The sequence below is a fragment of the Pseudophryne corroboree genome, chromosome 2, assembly GCF_028390025.1.
Source record: "Pseudophryne corroboree isolate aPseCor3 chromosome 2, aPseCor3.hap2, whole genome shotgun sequence".
In the NCBI taxonomy this organism is placed as follows: Eukaryota; Metazoa; Chordata; class Amphibia; order Anura; family Myobatrachidae; genus Pseudophryne; species Pseudophryne corroboree.
Window position 1 is genome coordinate 644469064 of NC_086445.1, and position 14859 is coordinate 644483922.

General features: G+C 46.2%; 1 protein-coding gene across 6 annotated transcripts in view; it reads left to right on the forward strand.

Moving 5' to 3' along the window:
- The window catches only part of NAV1 (neuron navigator 1), a 468103-nt gene that overhangs the window by 272627 nt on the left and 180617 nt on the right, over positions 1–14859 (forward strand). For all 6 annotated transcript variants that reach the window (XM_063954974.1, XM_063954975.1, XM_063954973.1 and 3 more), the window contains one exon: positions 1788–2451. In XM_063954974.1, coding sequence (XP_063811044.1) covers positions 1788–2451 — 664 coding nt within the window. The remainder of the gene's footprint in view (positions 1–1787; positions 2452–14859) is intronic.

Consider the following 14859-nt stretch of genomic DNA (forward strand, 5'->3'; position numbering starts at 1 on the left):
TGACCCTACACGCTGCCATCCCAACCCGGCATATTAGCAACCCGACTTGGCATCCGGGGGCAGGGACTGCAACGTCATCGGGGGTAGAGGCGGCACTGGAGATGAGCTAATCTCCGTGCCGCCTCTCCTTATGTAGTGAACGGGTCCCGTGTCACTTCGACCTGGCAACCCGTTCACACTGCCCCTGACCCAGTATTCAACCCGGGAATAACCCTTCTTATAACCCGGGTTGAATTTCCGGGTCAGGCGACCCGGGAATTCTCCATGGGCCCTTTCACATTGCACACTGACCTGTGTCGCCCGGCAATTTACCAGGTCAATACCAGGTTATGTGTGCAATGTGAAAGGGGTATTAGACTGGCTGTCAGAAATTCTTAGCCTGGTCCAGGAAGTCTGCATCCGACAATGCAGACCCTGGGCTTAGTATGAATACAAAATGGGGGTGATATGCCTCCTGTTTTGATAGAACAGTCCTTGTCGCCACCCCCCAAGCACAACCTGCTGCATCTAAGGTAGGACTGCGAGCGCTCATGGAGGATCTTGCTCAGGCACAGTTCGGCGTTCTAGATGCCAGCAGTCAGAATACCAACCGTGGCATCCCAATGGTTAGAATCCCAACAGGGGTCGGGTAAGTATGTTAACCCTCCCCCTAACACACTCTTCTAGTACCCCCTACTCCCCCGCAGCATAACCCTAAACCTCCCTGGTGGTGCGTAAACCTACCCCTCCACCCCGTTCCTACAGCCTAACCCTCCCCACCCCGCCGTCTAACCATAACCAACCGCAGGGGTTTCTAAACCTTTCCACCCCTGGCTAACCCTCCTTCAGCAGCATAAACCTAATCCTCCCAGTGGCTTACCTCTCTGGTGCCCAAACGCCACCCCTAACCCCCCCCCCCCCCCCCCCCCCCCCCCTCCTCCCCAAACAGATGTTCAGGAACCTGCCGGTCGGTATTTCCGGTGCTGGGATTGGCATGCTAGTTGGAATGCCGGTGCCGACATTCTGAGCAGTGTTGGGATTCCGGCGTCAGTATTTCAACTGCCGGGATCCTGACTGGATTCCTTATTCCATAGCTAGCTTATTTGTCTATGAGCTCTAAATGCCATTTACTAATGGCAAAAAAAGAAGATCTGCCTTCCAAGCACTTGTCAAGCTACATGATTCTTGGGACTTCACCTACAAAAGGGGAACTGAATTAATTGTTTGTATGTTTGTGTGTTGTGGGCATTAGGAAAACATTACTAGAAGGTCCACTCTTTGTTAGGTGGAAAAAATAAGGTGGGAAAAGAAAATGCTGAGTCCTACAGGAATACCAGGGTCTTTTTCCTTTCCCTTTATCTGACTTAAATCGTGTCCCACAAAAGTAATTCATTGTTCACATGTGTATGCAGACAAGACTAGCTCTTCCCAACAAAAGATGAAACCTTTACAACACCGCAGTTCGTGACCTGCAAAACGGCATTTATACTGTTCCTTCGCAAGTTCACAAATTAGCTTTTCAGTGTTAAGTTTGCTAAATTTAAGAAATGGCTACAATGTTCCCTCTTTAATGCCCTCCACCAGGTATAGTCTTTTAATAAAAGTGCAATACATTGTATTGATTCCTCTGTCTCCCTCTTTATAATTGAAGCTTTAATGTAATTCAAAATGTTATCCTTTATTTAAAATGGTGATACAAAGCAGGAGCACTGTTTAACATCCGATGTTTTATGATTCACAGTAGGCTAAATTAAATAACATTGGTTCACGTGATTCAATAGGTTTACCATGTGTGACTTTATTTGCAGGTAAATCAGAGCAGAAAGCAACGGACAAATCTAAACTAACCCTAAAAACTGCTGGACTGCAGCGGTCATCTTCGGATGCAGGACGAGATCCACGTTCACCCGATGCAAAGAAACCTCCTTCAGGCATTGCACGTCCAGCATCCTCTTTTGGCTACAAAAAACCTGCTGCACCATCTTCTCCGCTAACTGGAAATTCTGCCACACTAGGCAAAACTCCAAAGTCCTCAGGAATCCCAGTTAAACCCACTTCAGGTACTGTAAGTAGTAGTAGGAAGACTAGCTTAGATGTTTCAGCTGGAGCGGAAACTGGCTTCCTCTCTCCTTCTGCCCGCACCAACATACAATATCGTAGCCTTCCCCGCCCTGCCAAATCTAGCTCCATGAGTGTTACTGGTGGCAGGAGTGGCAACCGGCCATTAAGTAGTACTGTAGATGCAAGCCTTGTGCCAGTGCAAGGAAAAACTGTAGGGTCTTCCTCTTCACGTCTGAAAGAACCATCCAAGGTTGGTGGAGGTCGATTAGGAGTCAATCAGACTGACCGTGAAAAGGAGAAGGCTCGTGCTAAGGCTGTGGCTCAAGATACAGAATGCAGGACAAACTTGACAATTCAAGTGGAGCCAAATGTGAATAACGGGAAGGACGGCACTCCAACTACCCCTCATAGGTGAGACTTACTTACTGATTACCGAGTTATGAAGTATAAGGAATTACAAAAATCTGTTATAAAATGGTGATACAATATGATTAAAAAAAAAACTCTAACGTCCTAGGGCAGGGGTGTCAAACACAAGGCCCGCGGGCCAAATCCGGCCCGCCAGACCTCGTCTGATGGCCCGCGGTGCCGCCGCCAGCCTTGCAGCCTCCCCTTTTTTTTTTCAATGAATTTACTCCGTGCCTTACCTTCCGGGACCTGGCCCGACTTCTTCCTGCCCCGCACTGCTCCCTGGGTGTCGGACGTGACGTCATCACGTGACGTCCGCCCGACATCTCCAGGGATCAGAGGAGCGCGCGGACGCCGCGGAGAGGAGCAAGAAGAAAGAAGTAAAAGAAAGAAAGAAGTAAAAGGTAAGTAAAGTAAATGGAGGGGGCAGATGGCTGGGCACTATAAAAGGGGGCAGATGGCTGGGCACTATAAAAGGGGGCAGATGGCTGGGCACTATAAAAGGGGGCAGATGGCTGGGCACTATAAAAGGGGGCAGATGGCTGGGCACTATAAAAGGGGGCACATGGCCTTGTGTTTTCCATATGTTTAATAAACAGTGTTTGGCAATATTTGTATGTTTAAAAAAAAATTAATGTTTGTTACCAAAAAACATTTTTCAATACATTGTACAATAATTGTACATTTGAATATCTACTTGTCATTATTCTGACTATGTTTCTGCTTTCAGAGCTAGTTATTACTTACATTATTACAAAAAACAGTAATAATTGAATGCAGTGACATTAATTTATGATAATAAAGAGTGGACACATAGACCTACAGATACAACCGGCCCTTTGATGGGGACCAAACTGCTGATGCGGCCCCCGATGAATTTGAGTTTGACACCCCTGTCCTAGGGGATACTGGGATGGTATTAGTACCATGGTGTGGTATAGGTTTGGTCCATCGGAGCCTGGCACTTATAGAAATCTTCGGGGTGTGCTGGCTCCTCCCCCTCTATGCCCCTCCTGCAGACTCAGTTTGGGTAAAATGTGCCCAAGGAGCTGGGTGCATTCTCTGGAGCTCCATAGTGTTTTCTTCAGAAATTTATTTTAGTTTATTTTCAGGCAGCACTGGCTGGCACCAGTCTGCCTGCGTCGTAGGACTTAGGGGGGGGGGGACCGAACCAGGGTTAATGGTCCGGATCCCTGCTGACAGGACATTGCTTTTGAGATGCTGTTTCGCATGCCCCTAGGGTGTGTGCGCACGCCGACAGAATTATGCCACCCTTAACAGATGCTGAAGACGCTGGTGCGGTGAGTACAGACAACGGGGCCCCGGTTAACGGGTCGGTGACAGTTGCGGTATAAGGGCATGGAAGACACTTGGCTGCGGTGCCTGCTGCGGACACCCACACTTGTGCTGGTATAGAAAGGGGTTTTAACAGAGTTTTCTGCTTTTTGATGACAAATGCCAGTATAATTTTGCACAGTGGACCGCATGCCATTAAGGGGGCGGGGCTTCCCGGTAAGCGGGACCAGCGGCTCAGAGGCGCCATTTGCTGCTGCTTTAGACTCCAGGCTGCATGCAGGGAAGCGTTGCTCCTCCAGAGATCCTCCAAAGACACCTTGTATTGGTACCAGGAGGATTTATAGGAAGGGGGGAGCATATATATATTGTCAGAAAACTAGTTGTCTTATCTAAGGCTCTGGTTTATGCCCGGTAAAGGTGCTGCTTCAGCTGTTGTGGCATTGTGTGCTGGTCTCATCCCACTCTATATCACTCCATTCAGGCTGTTTAGGGTACTGTGTTCACCTGTGTTATTTCACTATTGCTGTGTGTGTGTTCTGCTGCACAGCATGTCTGGCAAAAAGGCTGTGTGTCCATCCTGCAACAGAAAGTTTTCCCCTTCTCCAGAGGGATCTCTACTATGTAATCAGTTCTTTCCCTTATCAGGGAAGCAGTACACAGGACTCAGAGTGGTTAGAGTCATTTAAAAGAATGATATCTAATTTTCTGAATTGGCTACTGCCAGACAGGAAAGACAAATGGTAAAGAAATCTGTAGATAATGTTGTAGTCAATGCTGCTGACCACAGACTGACTATTTATCCCCCACTACAGGTCTCCCATAAATGCACACTTCCATATGTACTCCAATGTGACTGAAATGCCAGATTTGGAGAAAGGTGAAGTGGACGTAGACAGAGGTGACAATACTGTCTTAGGGTGTGGAAGCCCTAATATATTCTATTAGGGAAGTCCTCAATATACCGGATAAAGAGACAGAACCTGATGAAGAGTTGTTTTTTTAATGTAAAACCAAAATCTATTGCTACTTTTCCTGTCTCCAAGGAATGAAACTCACTTTTTAAAGAGGCGTGGGTTAGTCCTGACAAGAAATTTCAAACCCCTGAGCAGTTGCCTAATTCCTTCCCTTTTCCCTCTGAGGATAGGAAGGTATGGGAGAACCCTCCGATTATGGATACCTCAGTGTCCAGGCTGTCAGGTAAGATTGTGCTGCCTGTATTTGGTGCTATCTCTCTAAAAGACCCTGCTGACCATAAAACTGAGTCTACAATCAAATCCATTTACACTGCAGTAGGAGTCGCACAGAGGCCCACCATTTCTTGCGGTTGGATCACACGTCCATGGTTAAATGGTCTGGTAATGTAATTGAGGGATTTGACACTTTGCCTCAGGATGAGATCCTGACTCTACTGTAGCATATCCAGTATGCTGCTAACTTCAAGAGTGAGGCAATCAAGGAGATAGGCCTCATTAATGCCCTTCCCTCAGCTATGGCAGTCTCAGCTCGCAGAGCTCTGTGGCTGTGACAGCGGATGCTGATTCCAAAAAAGGCGTGGAGAAACTTCCCTTCACGGGGGATGCCCAGTTTGGCGAAGAATTGAACAAGGGGATTTCTCAAGCAACGGCAGGTAAGTCCACCTATCTGCCGTCTGCTGCGCCTCCTACTAGACATCCTTATCCCGGTCCCTCTCTACAGTCCTTTCGTGTGGCCAGGTTTAGCGACAGGGCCAGGGGTGCAGCAAATGCAGCCAGAGGAACTAGAGGTAAATCTCGCAGACCAGTGGCTGCTGGATCACTGGACCAGACTTCAGGTTCTTCCTCCACAAAGCCCTCCGCATGACTGTTGGCCCCAGCTGCAGGGGGACTTTCAGGTGGGTGCTCGATTGCAGTATTTCGCTCAGGTATGGGCGGAGTCCTGCCTGGACCCTTGGGTGAGGGATCTCATATCCCATATCTACCGGTGGGAATTTCACAGATTCTTCAGGTCAGGCTTACCAGCTTCACCTGTAGCAGGAGTTACCTTGCAGGACGCCATTCAAAAACTTCTCCACACACAGGTGTTCCGGTCCCCCCTCTGCTCAGAAGCAAAGGATTTTATTCAAGCCTATTTGTGGTACCGAAACCGAACAGTTCGGTACGGCCAATCTTGAACCTCGAGTCTCTGAACCTGTATCTACGTGTGTTCCAGTTCAAGATGGAATCTTTAAAAGCGGTGGTTTCTGGCCTGGAAGAAGGGGAATTCCTGGTATCCCTGGATATCAAGGATGCATATCTGCACATCCTGATATGGCTCCCTTATCTGGCTTATCTCAGGTTTGCAATACAGGACCGCCATTTCCAGTTCCAGGCCTTGCACTTTGTCCTCGGCACCGAGAGTGTTCACAAAAGTTATGACGGAAATGATGCTGCAACTCCGCATGATGGGAGTGAACATAGTCCCTTATAAAGGTGGTGTCCATGGAGCGTCTGTTACGAAGCATCAACTTGACTACACGTCTTCTTACGGACCAAGGGTGGATCCTATATTTTCAAAAATCACACCTAGAACTGACGCAGAGACTTCAGTTCTTGGGGATGATACTGGACACTGTAACTCAGAAAGTATTCCTCCCTATGGACAAAGCCATGACAATTCAGGCTATGGTCCGCTCTGTGCTCAGGCCCCGCAAGATCTTGGTGCCCCTTTGCATCAGACTACTAGGCAAGATGGTGGCCTCCTACGAGGCACTCCAGTACGGCAGGTTCCATGCACGTCCGTTCCAGCTGGATCTGCTGGACAAGTGGTCGGGGTCTCACTTGCACATGCACCAGAGAGTATCCCTGTCGCCGAAAGCAAGGATCTCCCTGTTATGGTGGCTACAAGTATCTCACCTTGTGGAGGGTCGGCGTTTCGGAACCCAGTCTAGGACTCTGTTGACAACGGATGTGAACCTCCGCGATTGGGGGGCTGTGATCCAAGGGGCTCAGTTCCAAGAGAGGTGGCCGAGTCAGGAGTCTTCTCTTCCGATGAATATTCAGGAACTCGGGGCAATTTACAATGCCTTCAGCAGGCCTCCTCTCTCCTCCATCAAGCCATACAGGTACAGTCGGACAACGCCATGGCGGTGGCGTATATAAACTGACTTTGAGGAACAAAAAGCAGGGTTGCGATGCGAGAGGTGTCAAGGATACTCCTCTGGGCGCAAGCCAACGCAAGGGCCATATCGCCCATATTCATTCCGGGAGTGGACAACTGGGAAGCAAACTTCCTCAGCAGGCACAGACCTCCATCTGGGGGATTGGGGCCTTCACCCTCAAGTGTTTCAACAGCTGGTTCAACGGTGGGGCTGCCCTTTCATAGACATGATGGCTTTTCATCTCAACAAGAAGCCGTGTCACTACTGTTGTAGAACGAGGGATCCGCAAGCTGCGGTGGTGGACGCTCTGACGGCGCCGTGGACTTACCAGTTCATCTATCTGTTGCATCCAATTCCTCTCATTTCCAGAGTTCTAAAAAGACTCAAAAGGAAAAACGTTCAAGCAATTCTAATTGCCCCAGATTGGCCTCGCCAGGCCTGGTATGCAGACCTCCTGACCATGTCTCTCGAAGAGCCCTGGCTTCTACTACTTCTTAAGGATCTTCTTCAACAAGGTCTGTTCGTCTATCCAGATTTACTGCGGCTACGTTTGATGGCTTGGAAGTTGAGAGGGAGATTCTAGCCATAAAGGGTTCTCCCTCCAGGGTTATCTCGACTATGGTCCAAGTCCGAAAGGTGGTCACGTCGAAGCATTACCACCGTATCTGGAAGAAATATGTTTCTTGGTGTGAGGGTAGAAAATATTCTACTGTAGAATTTCAACTTTGGATGTTTTCTGCTGTTCCTGCAAGCAGTCGTGGATATAGGCCTACGTTTATGCTCCATCAAGGTTCAGATTTCGTCTCTATCCATATTCTTCCAGAGGCAGCTGGCTTTAATATCGGAGGTACAGACATTCTTAAAGGGTGTCTTTCACATTCAACCACCTTTTGGCCCTCCCATGGCTCCGTGGGATCTCTCTGTGGTTCTGACCTTTCTCCAATCGGACTGGTTTGAACATTTACACAGGGTGGACTTGAAATATCTTGTTAGACTGTCATGTTGCTGGCATTGGCCTCTGCAAGACGTGTGTCGGAATTGGGGGCCTTATCCTGTAAGGAATCGCCCACAGTTTTTGCCGAAAGTGGTGTCTGCTTTTCACATTAATCAACCGATAGTGGTTCCGGTGATGTTGTGGACGTGGTTTGGGCTTTGAGGATTTATGTCAGAAGGACAGCTCGTCACAGGAAGTCGGACTCCCTCTTTGTCCTTTACGACTCTAACCAGATTTGATGTCCTGCCTCCATGCAGGCAATTGCTCATTGGCTCAGGATGACTATCCAACAGGCTTATTCTTCGGGAGCGTTGCCACTGCCGAGTTCTGTTCAGGCCACTCCACTAGATTGGTGGGTTCTTCCTGGGCGGCTGCATGTGGCATCTCGGCCTTACAGTTGTGCCGAGCTGCTAGTTGGTCTGGTTCGAACACATTTGTGAAGTTCTAGAAGTTCGATACCTTGGCCGGTGAGGACCTTCAGTTTGATCAGGCGGTTTTGCAGGGGTCTCTGCACTCTCCCATCTGTTCTGGGAGCTTTGGAACTTCCCCATGGTACTAATACCATCCCAGTATCCCCTAGGACGTTAGAGAAAATAGGAATTTAATACCTACCGGTAATTCCTTTTCTCGTAGTCCGTAGAGGATACTGGATGCCCGCCACAGTGCTTCGTGTTTTCTGCTTACCTGGTTGTAAGTTTTTCTTGGTTAAATCTGCTGTTGCTGTTCCTGTTCTGGTTAGCATTGCTATCCTATGTTACTGTTGTGTGTTGGTTCGTTACCTCACCACTATTGTCTATATTCCTTCTCTCAAAGAATGTCCGTCTCCTCGGGCACAGTTTTCCTAGACTGAGTCTGCAGGAGGGGCTTAGAGGGGAGGAGCCAGCACACGCTGAAGATTTCTTAAAGTGCCAGGCTCCGAAGGACCCAATCTATACCCCCCCCCCCCCCCCCCCCCCCCCCCCCCATGGTACTAATACCATCCCAGTATCCCCTACAGACTACGAGAAAAGGAATCACCGGTAGGTATTAAATTCCTATTGTTGAAAGCAAAACAACACCCCTCCAAGGAAGTTGACAATTATTTTCATTGCAGGGAAAATAATTTCCAGAGTCCATAAGTTGCAATCCGATTTAGTTTCTAGTATCAATCACCCCAATAATGCATTCTGTTATAGCTGAATATACTATATTTAAATGAATATAATGGGGGGGTATTCAATTGATTGAAAAGTCAGTTGGGTGTCTGTTTTTTCCTATCTAATAGACAGGAAAAAAGATACCCAACTGACTTTTAAAACAAGTGAATTCCCCCCAATGAGTTGTTCAATACCCTTTAAGTGAAAAACTACTTTCTGTGCTGATGGTGAAAGCATATTTCTTCCATTGAAAGAGGATGTCCCCTTGTAATTTAGCCAGTCCTTTGTTTTAAAAGCTTGTTAGACAAATCTTTGCATTAACCTCAGATATATTTATTCTTAAGTCATCTATAAATCGCCTTTTTACCCTATGGCCTCTCTCTCAAATATCTCAATTTCTTTTCATGTTCTTCATGCATGGAGATACAGTACAGGTTGAGTCTCCCTTATCCAAAATGCTTGGGACCAGAGGTATTTTGGATATCGGATTTTTCCGTATTTTGGAATAATTGCATACCATAATGAGATATCATGGCGATGGGACCCAAGTCTAAGCACAGAATGCATTTATGTTTCATATACACCTTATACACACACAGCCTGAAGGTCATTTTAGCCAATATTTTTTATAACTTTGTACATTAAACAAAGTGTGTGTACATTCACACAATTCATTTATGTTTCATATACACCTTATAAACACAGCTTGAAGGTCATTTAATGCAATATTTTTAATAACTTTGTGTATTAAACAAAGTTTGTGTACATTGAGTCATCAAAAAACAAAGGTTTCACTATCTCAGTCTCACTCAAAAAAGTCCGTATTTCGGAATATTCCATATTTCGGAATATTTGGATATGGGATACTCAACCTGTAGTTACCTTTTATATTGTTCGTCTTATTGGATAGTTTTACACTTTCTATATCTCCCATTTGCCCATTTGTATCCCAATTAAAGTATAAGTAGCATAACTGACACCACAACTTGGGAGTAGAACCTTAAATTCATTGTTGTTAAGATTCGTCTAGCATTTTCCTTTCTAATTTCTCTACTGTGCTACAGGATACTACCCTCTTCTGTAACAAGATCATTAATAAAAAAGGCCTGGGCACAACACTATTAACCTATGGCACTCCTGTAATAATTGTAAACCAGTTTAATTTTGTACGGTTTCTTAACAGTACAAGAATTGTGCACAGAAAGTATTACTGTATATTTACAAAGTGAGCATTAATTATTTTTAAAGTAATCACCAGAGGATTTTATGCAAAGTTGCATGTGCTCAAACCACTTGGCAAAGCAGCTGGGCCAGTCCACTGCTGCTTCCGGTGACTAAAAACGAATCCCTTGTACTTGATTTGTGGGAACACGAAGAAGTTGCAGGGGGTCAAGTCTGGACTGTACCAAGGACCTAATTCAGAAAGGATTGCAAAATTTGCGATTCTTAATCCGTCCGATTATCGAATGTCTGCGCATGCGCAGTGTTTGCATGCGAAAGTAAAAATAGCGACCGAAATTGAGTACACATTGTGATTGCAATGCAGCCGCTGTTTGACTGACAGGAAGCCGGCGTTTCTGGGCGGAAACCTGACGTTTTTCTGGGTGTGTCTGAAAAAACGCAGGCGTTTTTAAGAAGGGCCTCTGATGTCAGCGATGGCCACTTCCAGCCTCTTGTGTCGCAAGGATTGTGGATGACCTTGCCTGGCGCAAATAGGAAAAATCTTAGATGTTCCAGGAAATGCGTATGGTTTTGCGATCAGCCCGCATGTTGTGATGCATTCACAATTTCTGCAATGGGCATTTTTTTCTCTATTTCTGGACGGCAACTATTTTATCGCAGCAACTGCTTTTTAGCAGAAACTGCAATCCTTACTGAATACTGTAAGGTCCCAAGCTCCCAGATGCGTTCATGGGCCAGAAAATCCACCACTTTCCTGGACTTGTTGGCTGTGCATTGTCTGAGTTCCTGGACAGCTCCTGGAAATGGCTTCCAGCACTTGCGGCAGGTATAAGTTGGCGCACCCATCCCCAGTGCCTGTGTACTGCTGCATAAGTTGTTTGGTAGCTACATGACCAGTCTTGGCCACCATTTGCTTGGCCATGCTGCACTCATATCACACCTCCAACTGGGATCCACTGGGCCGACTGTTGGGTCTTGCGGTTGAAACTGTAGATCCAGGATTCATAACCACTGATTTACCAAACAGCCTCCTTCTGCTCTCGAGTCAGCTGATGAGACACCCAGCGTGCAGCAATCTTGCTTGGTTTGCTGCACGCTGGGTGGCATATTAAGGAAATGGAGCCCAATGAGATGCCTTCTGTATCTCCTCTAACTAGATCACATCAACAACACGAACTACAGTAGGTAAAATTTGCACCTTAATTCCACTTATACAAAAGCATTATGTTAATTTTTTTATCGGGCTGACCGTGAACCCATACCGAAACTGCAACTTATTTCAAACTGCATTCCTTAGAATTTTAGTTTTAGGGGTTTTTTTTTATTTTATTTTTTAGTTTTTATTTCTTTTTTTTATTTTAGAGCTAGTGTCAGACTTACCAGTAGTCACATTTCTGGCTCTGATTTTGGTCCCTTATAAATATCGCTGCCACATCTGCTATGTACCAGTCATATGTGTGGGTTGGTATCGATATCCCTGCGTTCATAACCCCACTGTTGGCATCCTGACTGTTGTGATCCTAAGCACCAGGATGTTATCTACATCCCATATGCAGTACTAACCTTGATATAGAGGGGACTGTTAATACAAGAAAAACTGTGCTGATTAATTTGATATGTGACACCTATATATCTGTGTGTGTGGACGGAACTTGGCATGCAAAAATGCCACAGCCACTGCATCGTCTCTCATGTGGATGCCTCCATTTCTAGGTTGCTAACACCATTTGTGTCCCTTTTTCTGTGCAACTTGAAGATGGTGAATATCTGTCAGCATTAACGGAGTATAGAAGATGGGCCTAATTCAGAGTTGTGCACTATGCTGATGTTTTTGCAACTGTGCGATCGCACTGCACATGTAAGGGTGCTTTTGCGATTCCACTTGCAGTGAGTGATTGAAAGGAAATGACCATTTGGGGGTGGTAATGTAGAGTGTCGGCAAAACCGCATGGGCATTTTCGTGGCTTCTATCTGTGATCATGTACGTGCAGAGAAACACGGCGCCTGCGTTACTACTGCCACAACCAGTCTGTATAGCCATAGACCTACTCATGCAATCATTCCCCATTGTTGCTTGTAGGCTGAATGTGTACACAGTTGCGAGTGGGTTATCAATCGCTCCGTTGGGCGGCTATTTTAATGCAGTTCCGTAGCCTAGAAAATCGCAATTGCATTCGTTTATGACTCTGAATTAGGCCAAATATTCATATTTTGAAATGGCAGGGTTTTCTACTTTGTCCTTTAGGTTTTACAGGTTATTGGGACAGATGTATTTACATGGAGAAGGCATAAGGAAGTGATAAACCAGTGATAAATGCAAGGTGATACACGCACCAGCCAATCAGCTCCAATATGTAAATTAACAGTTAGGAAGGTGATTGGCTGGTGCCTGTATCACCTTGCATTTATCACTGGTTTATCACTTCCTTATGCCTTCTCCAGGTTAACACATCTGCCCCATTATGTTTTGTTATATTTTCAATGAAAACTGGACCTGTTACTCCGAGTACAGATGTTTTTACAGGGCGTACTGCATGTAGATCCTCAATTTGTGCCTCCTATAGCTCTGTGGAATATTCATTAGGTGTTGAATGCCCTACAGGATACTCACTCCTTTGAGTTGTTAGATTTGGTGGAGTTAAAGTTTCTCACCTGAAAGATGGTTTCCTTTTGGCTGTTTAAATTTCTAGGAGCGTTTCAGAGCTCTTATCAAGCCTTCTGTTTAGCCAAAAAGGGTTTCACATTTCACAGAATATTGTGATTCCAACTTGGGCTGTCATAGATTTACAAAAGACAAAGGCTTTGTTTGTCCATTGTATGTGGTTAGGGACGAGTGATTTTTGTAGTTGCGTTAAATCCTTTTCTTTGCGTCCATTGGGGGTCACTGGTTTTCAGGCCTTTGCATCCTTGCTCTTTGTTAAGATTGTTTTGAGGTTTTCATATGATGTTGTCCTTTTCCTACTCTTTGTTCATTCCTCTCCATCCTATCCTGTGGGACGTAGATAAACATGCTGAGCATTCATGGCAGGTGTGGTATGTAGAGTGGCCGAAAGTATCTATAGTGCTAGAGTTAGAATTTCAAGTGCCCACACTCCTCCAGCACAACCATTTCCAACATGTTCCCAATGTCCTTAAAGAAAAGGATTTATCGTAAGTCTAATCTCTTCCTATCCTTACTATGCATAATATGCCCCTTAAAATTTTTTGCCAGTTGTCTCATGCAGCCATGTTTCTGCTGTGCCTAATAAATCAATATTTTAAGTTCATTGATCAAACTTGAAAGCTCTGCTATCCGTCATTACCTATTTCAGCTCTACTGATATTCTCTATGATTTAATTTCATTTGGTGTGTTTTGTACTATATCTTTCTTTTGTTTTTCTCTTACGTCCTAGAGGATGCTGGGGACTCCGTAAGGACCATGGGGATAGACGGGCTCCGCAGGAGACATGGGCACTAAGAAAGAACTTTAGGTATGGGTGTGCACTGGCTCCTCCCTCTATGCCCCTCCTCCAGACCTCAGTTGATTACTGTGCCCAGAGGAGACTGGGTGCATTACAGGGAGCTCTCCTGAGTTTCCTGGAAAGAAAGTATTTTAGTTAGGTTTTTTATTTTCAGGGAGCTCTGCTGGCAACAGGCTCCCTGCATCGAGGGACTGAGGGGAGAGAAACAGACCTACTTTAATGTTAGGCTCTGTTTCTTAGGCTACTGGACACCATTAGCTCCAAAGGGAATGGAACGCAAGTCTCACCCTCGCCGTTCGTCCCAGAGCCGCGCCGCCGTCATCCTCGCAGAGCCGGAAGATAGAAGCAGGGTGAGTATGTGAAGAAAGAAGACTTCAGAGGCAGCAGAAGATTTCAGATCTTCATAGATGTAACGCTGTGCGCCATTGCTCCCACACAGCACACACACGGCAGTCACTGTAAGGGTGCAGGGCGCAGGGGGGGCGCCCTGGGCAGCAATAAGAACCTCCAAATCTGGCAATAAGGATATATACAGGCTGGGCACTGTATATATAAGAGATCCCCCGCCAGTTTTTTTAATTTTTCAGCGGAACCGAAGCCCGCCGCTGAGGGGGCGGAGCTTGTTCCTCAGCACTCACCAGCGCCATTTTCTCCACAGCACACCGCTGAGAGGAAGTTCCTCGGACTCTCCCCTGCTTACCGCGGTGAAAGAGGGTTTTAAAGAAAGGGGGAGGCACATAATTTGGTGCAAATACATTATAACAGCGCTATCTGGGTAAACGGTGTTTTTTCCTGGGTCATTAGCGCTGGGTGTGTGCTGGCATACTCTCTGTCTCTCCAAAGGGCCTTGTGGGGGAACTGTCTTCAGATAAAAGGATTCCCTGAGTGTGTGGTGTGTCGGTACGCATGTGTCGGCATGTCTGAGGTAGAAGGCTTTCCTAGCGAGGAGGTGGAGCAAATGAATGTGGTGTCTCCGTCGGCAACAACGACACTTGACTGGGTGCATATGTGGAATGTTTTAAGTGCTAATGTGAATTTATTGCACAAAAGGTTGGACAAAGCTGAGTCCAGGAATTATGCAGAGAGTCAGGCCCTGCCTGCCCCTATGTCGCAGGGACCCTCGGTCTCAAAAGCGCCCACTATCCCAAATAGTAGACACTAATACCGACACGGATTCTGACTCCAGTGTCGACTACGATGATGCAAAGTTACAGCCAAAATTGGCT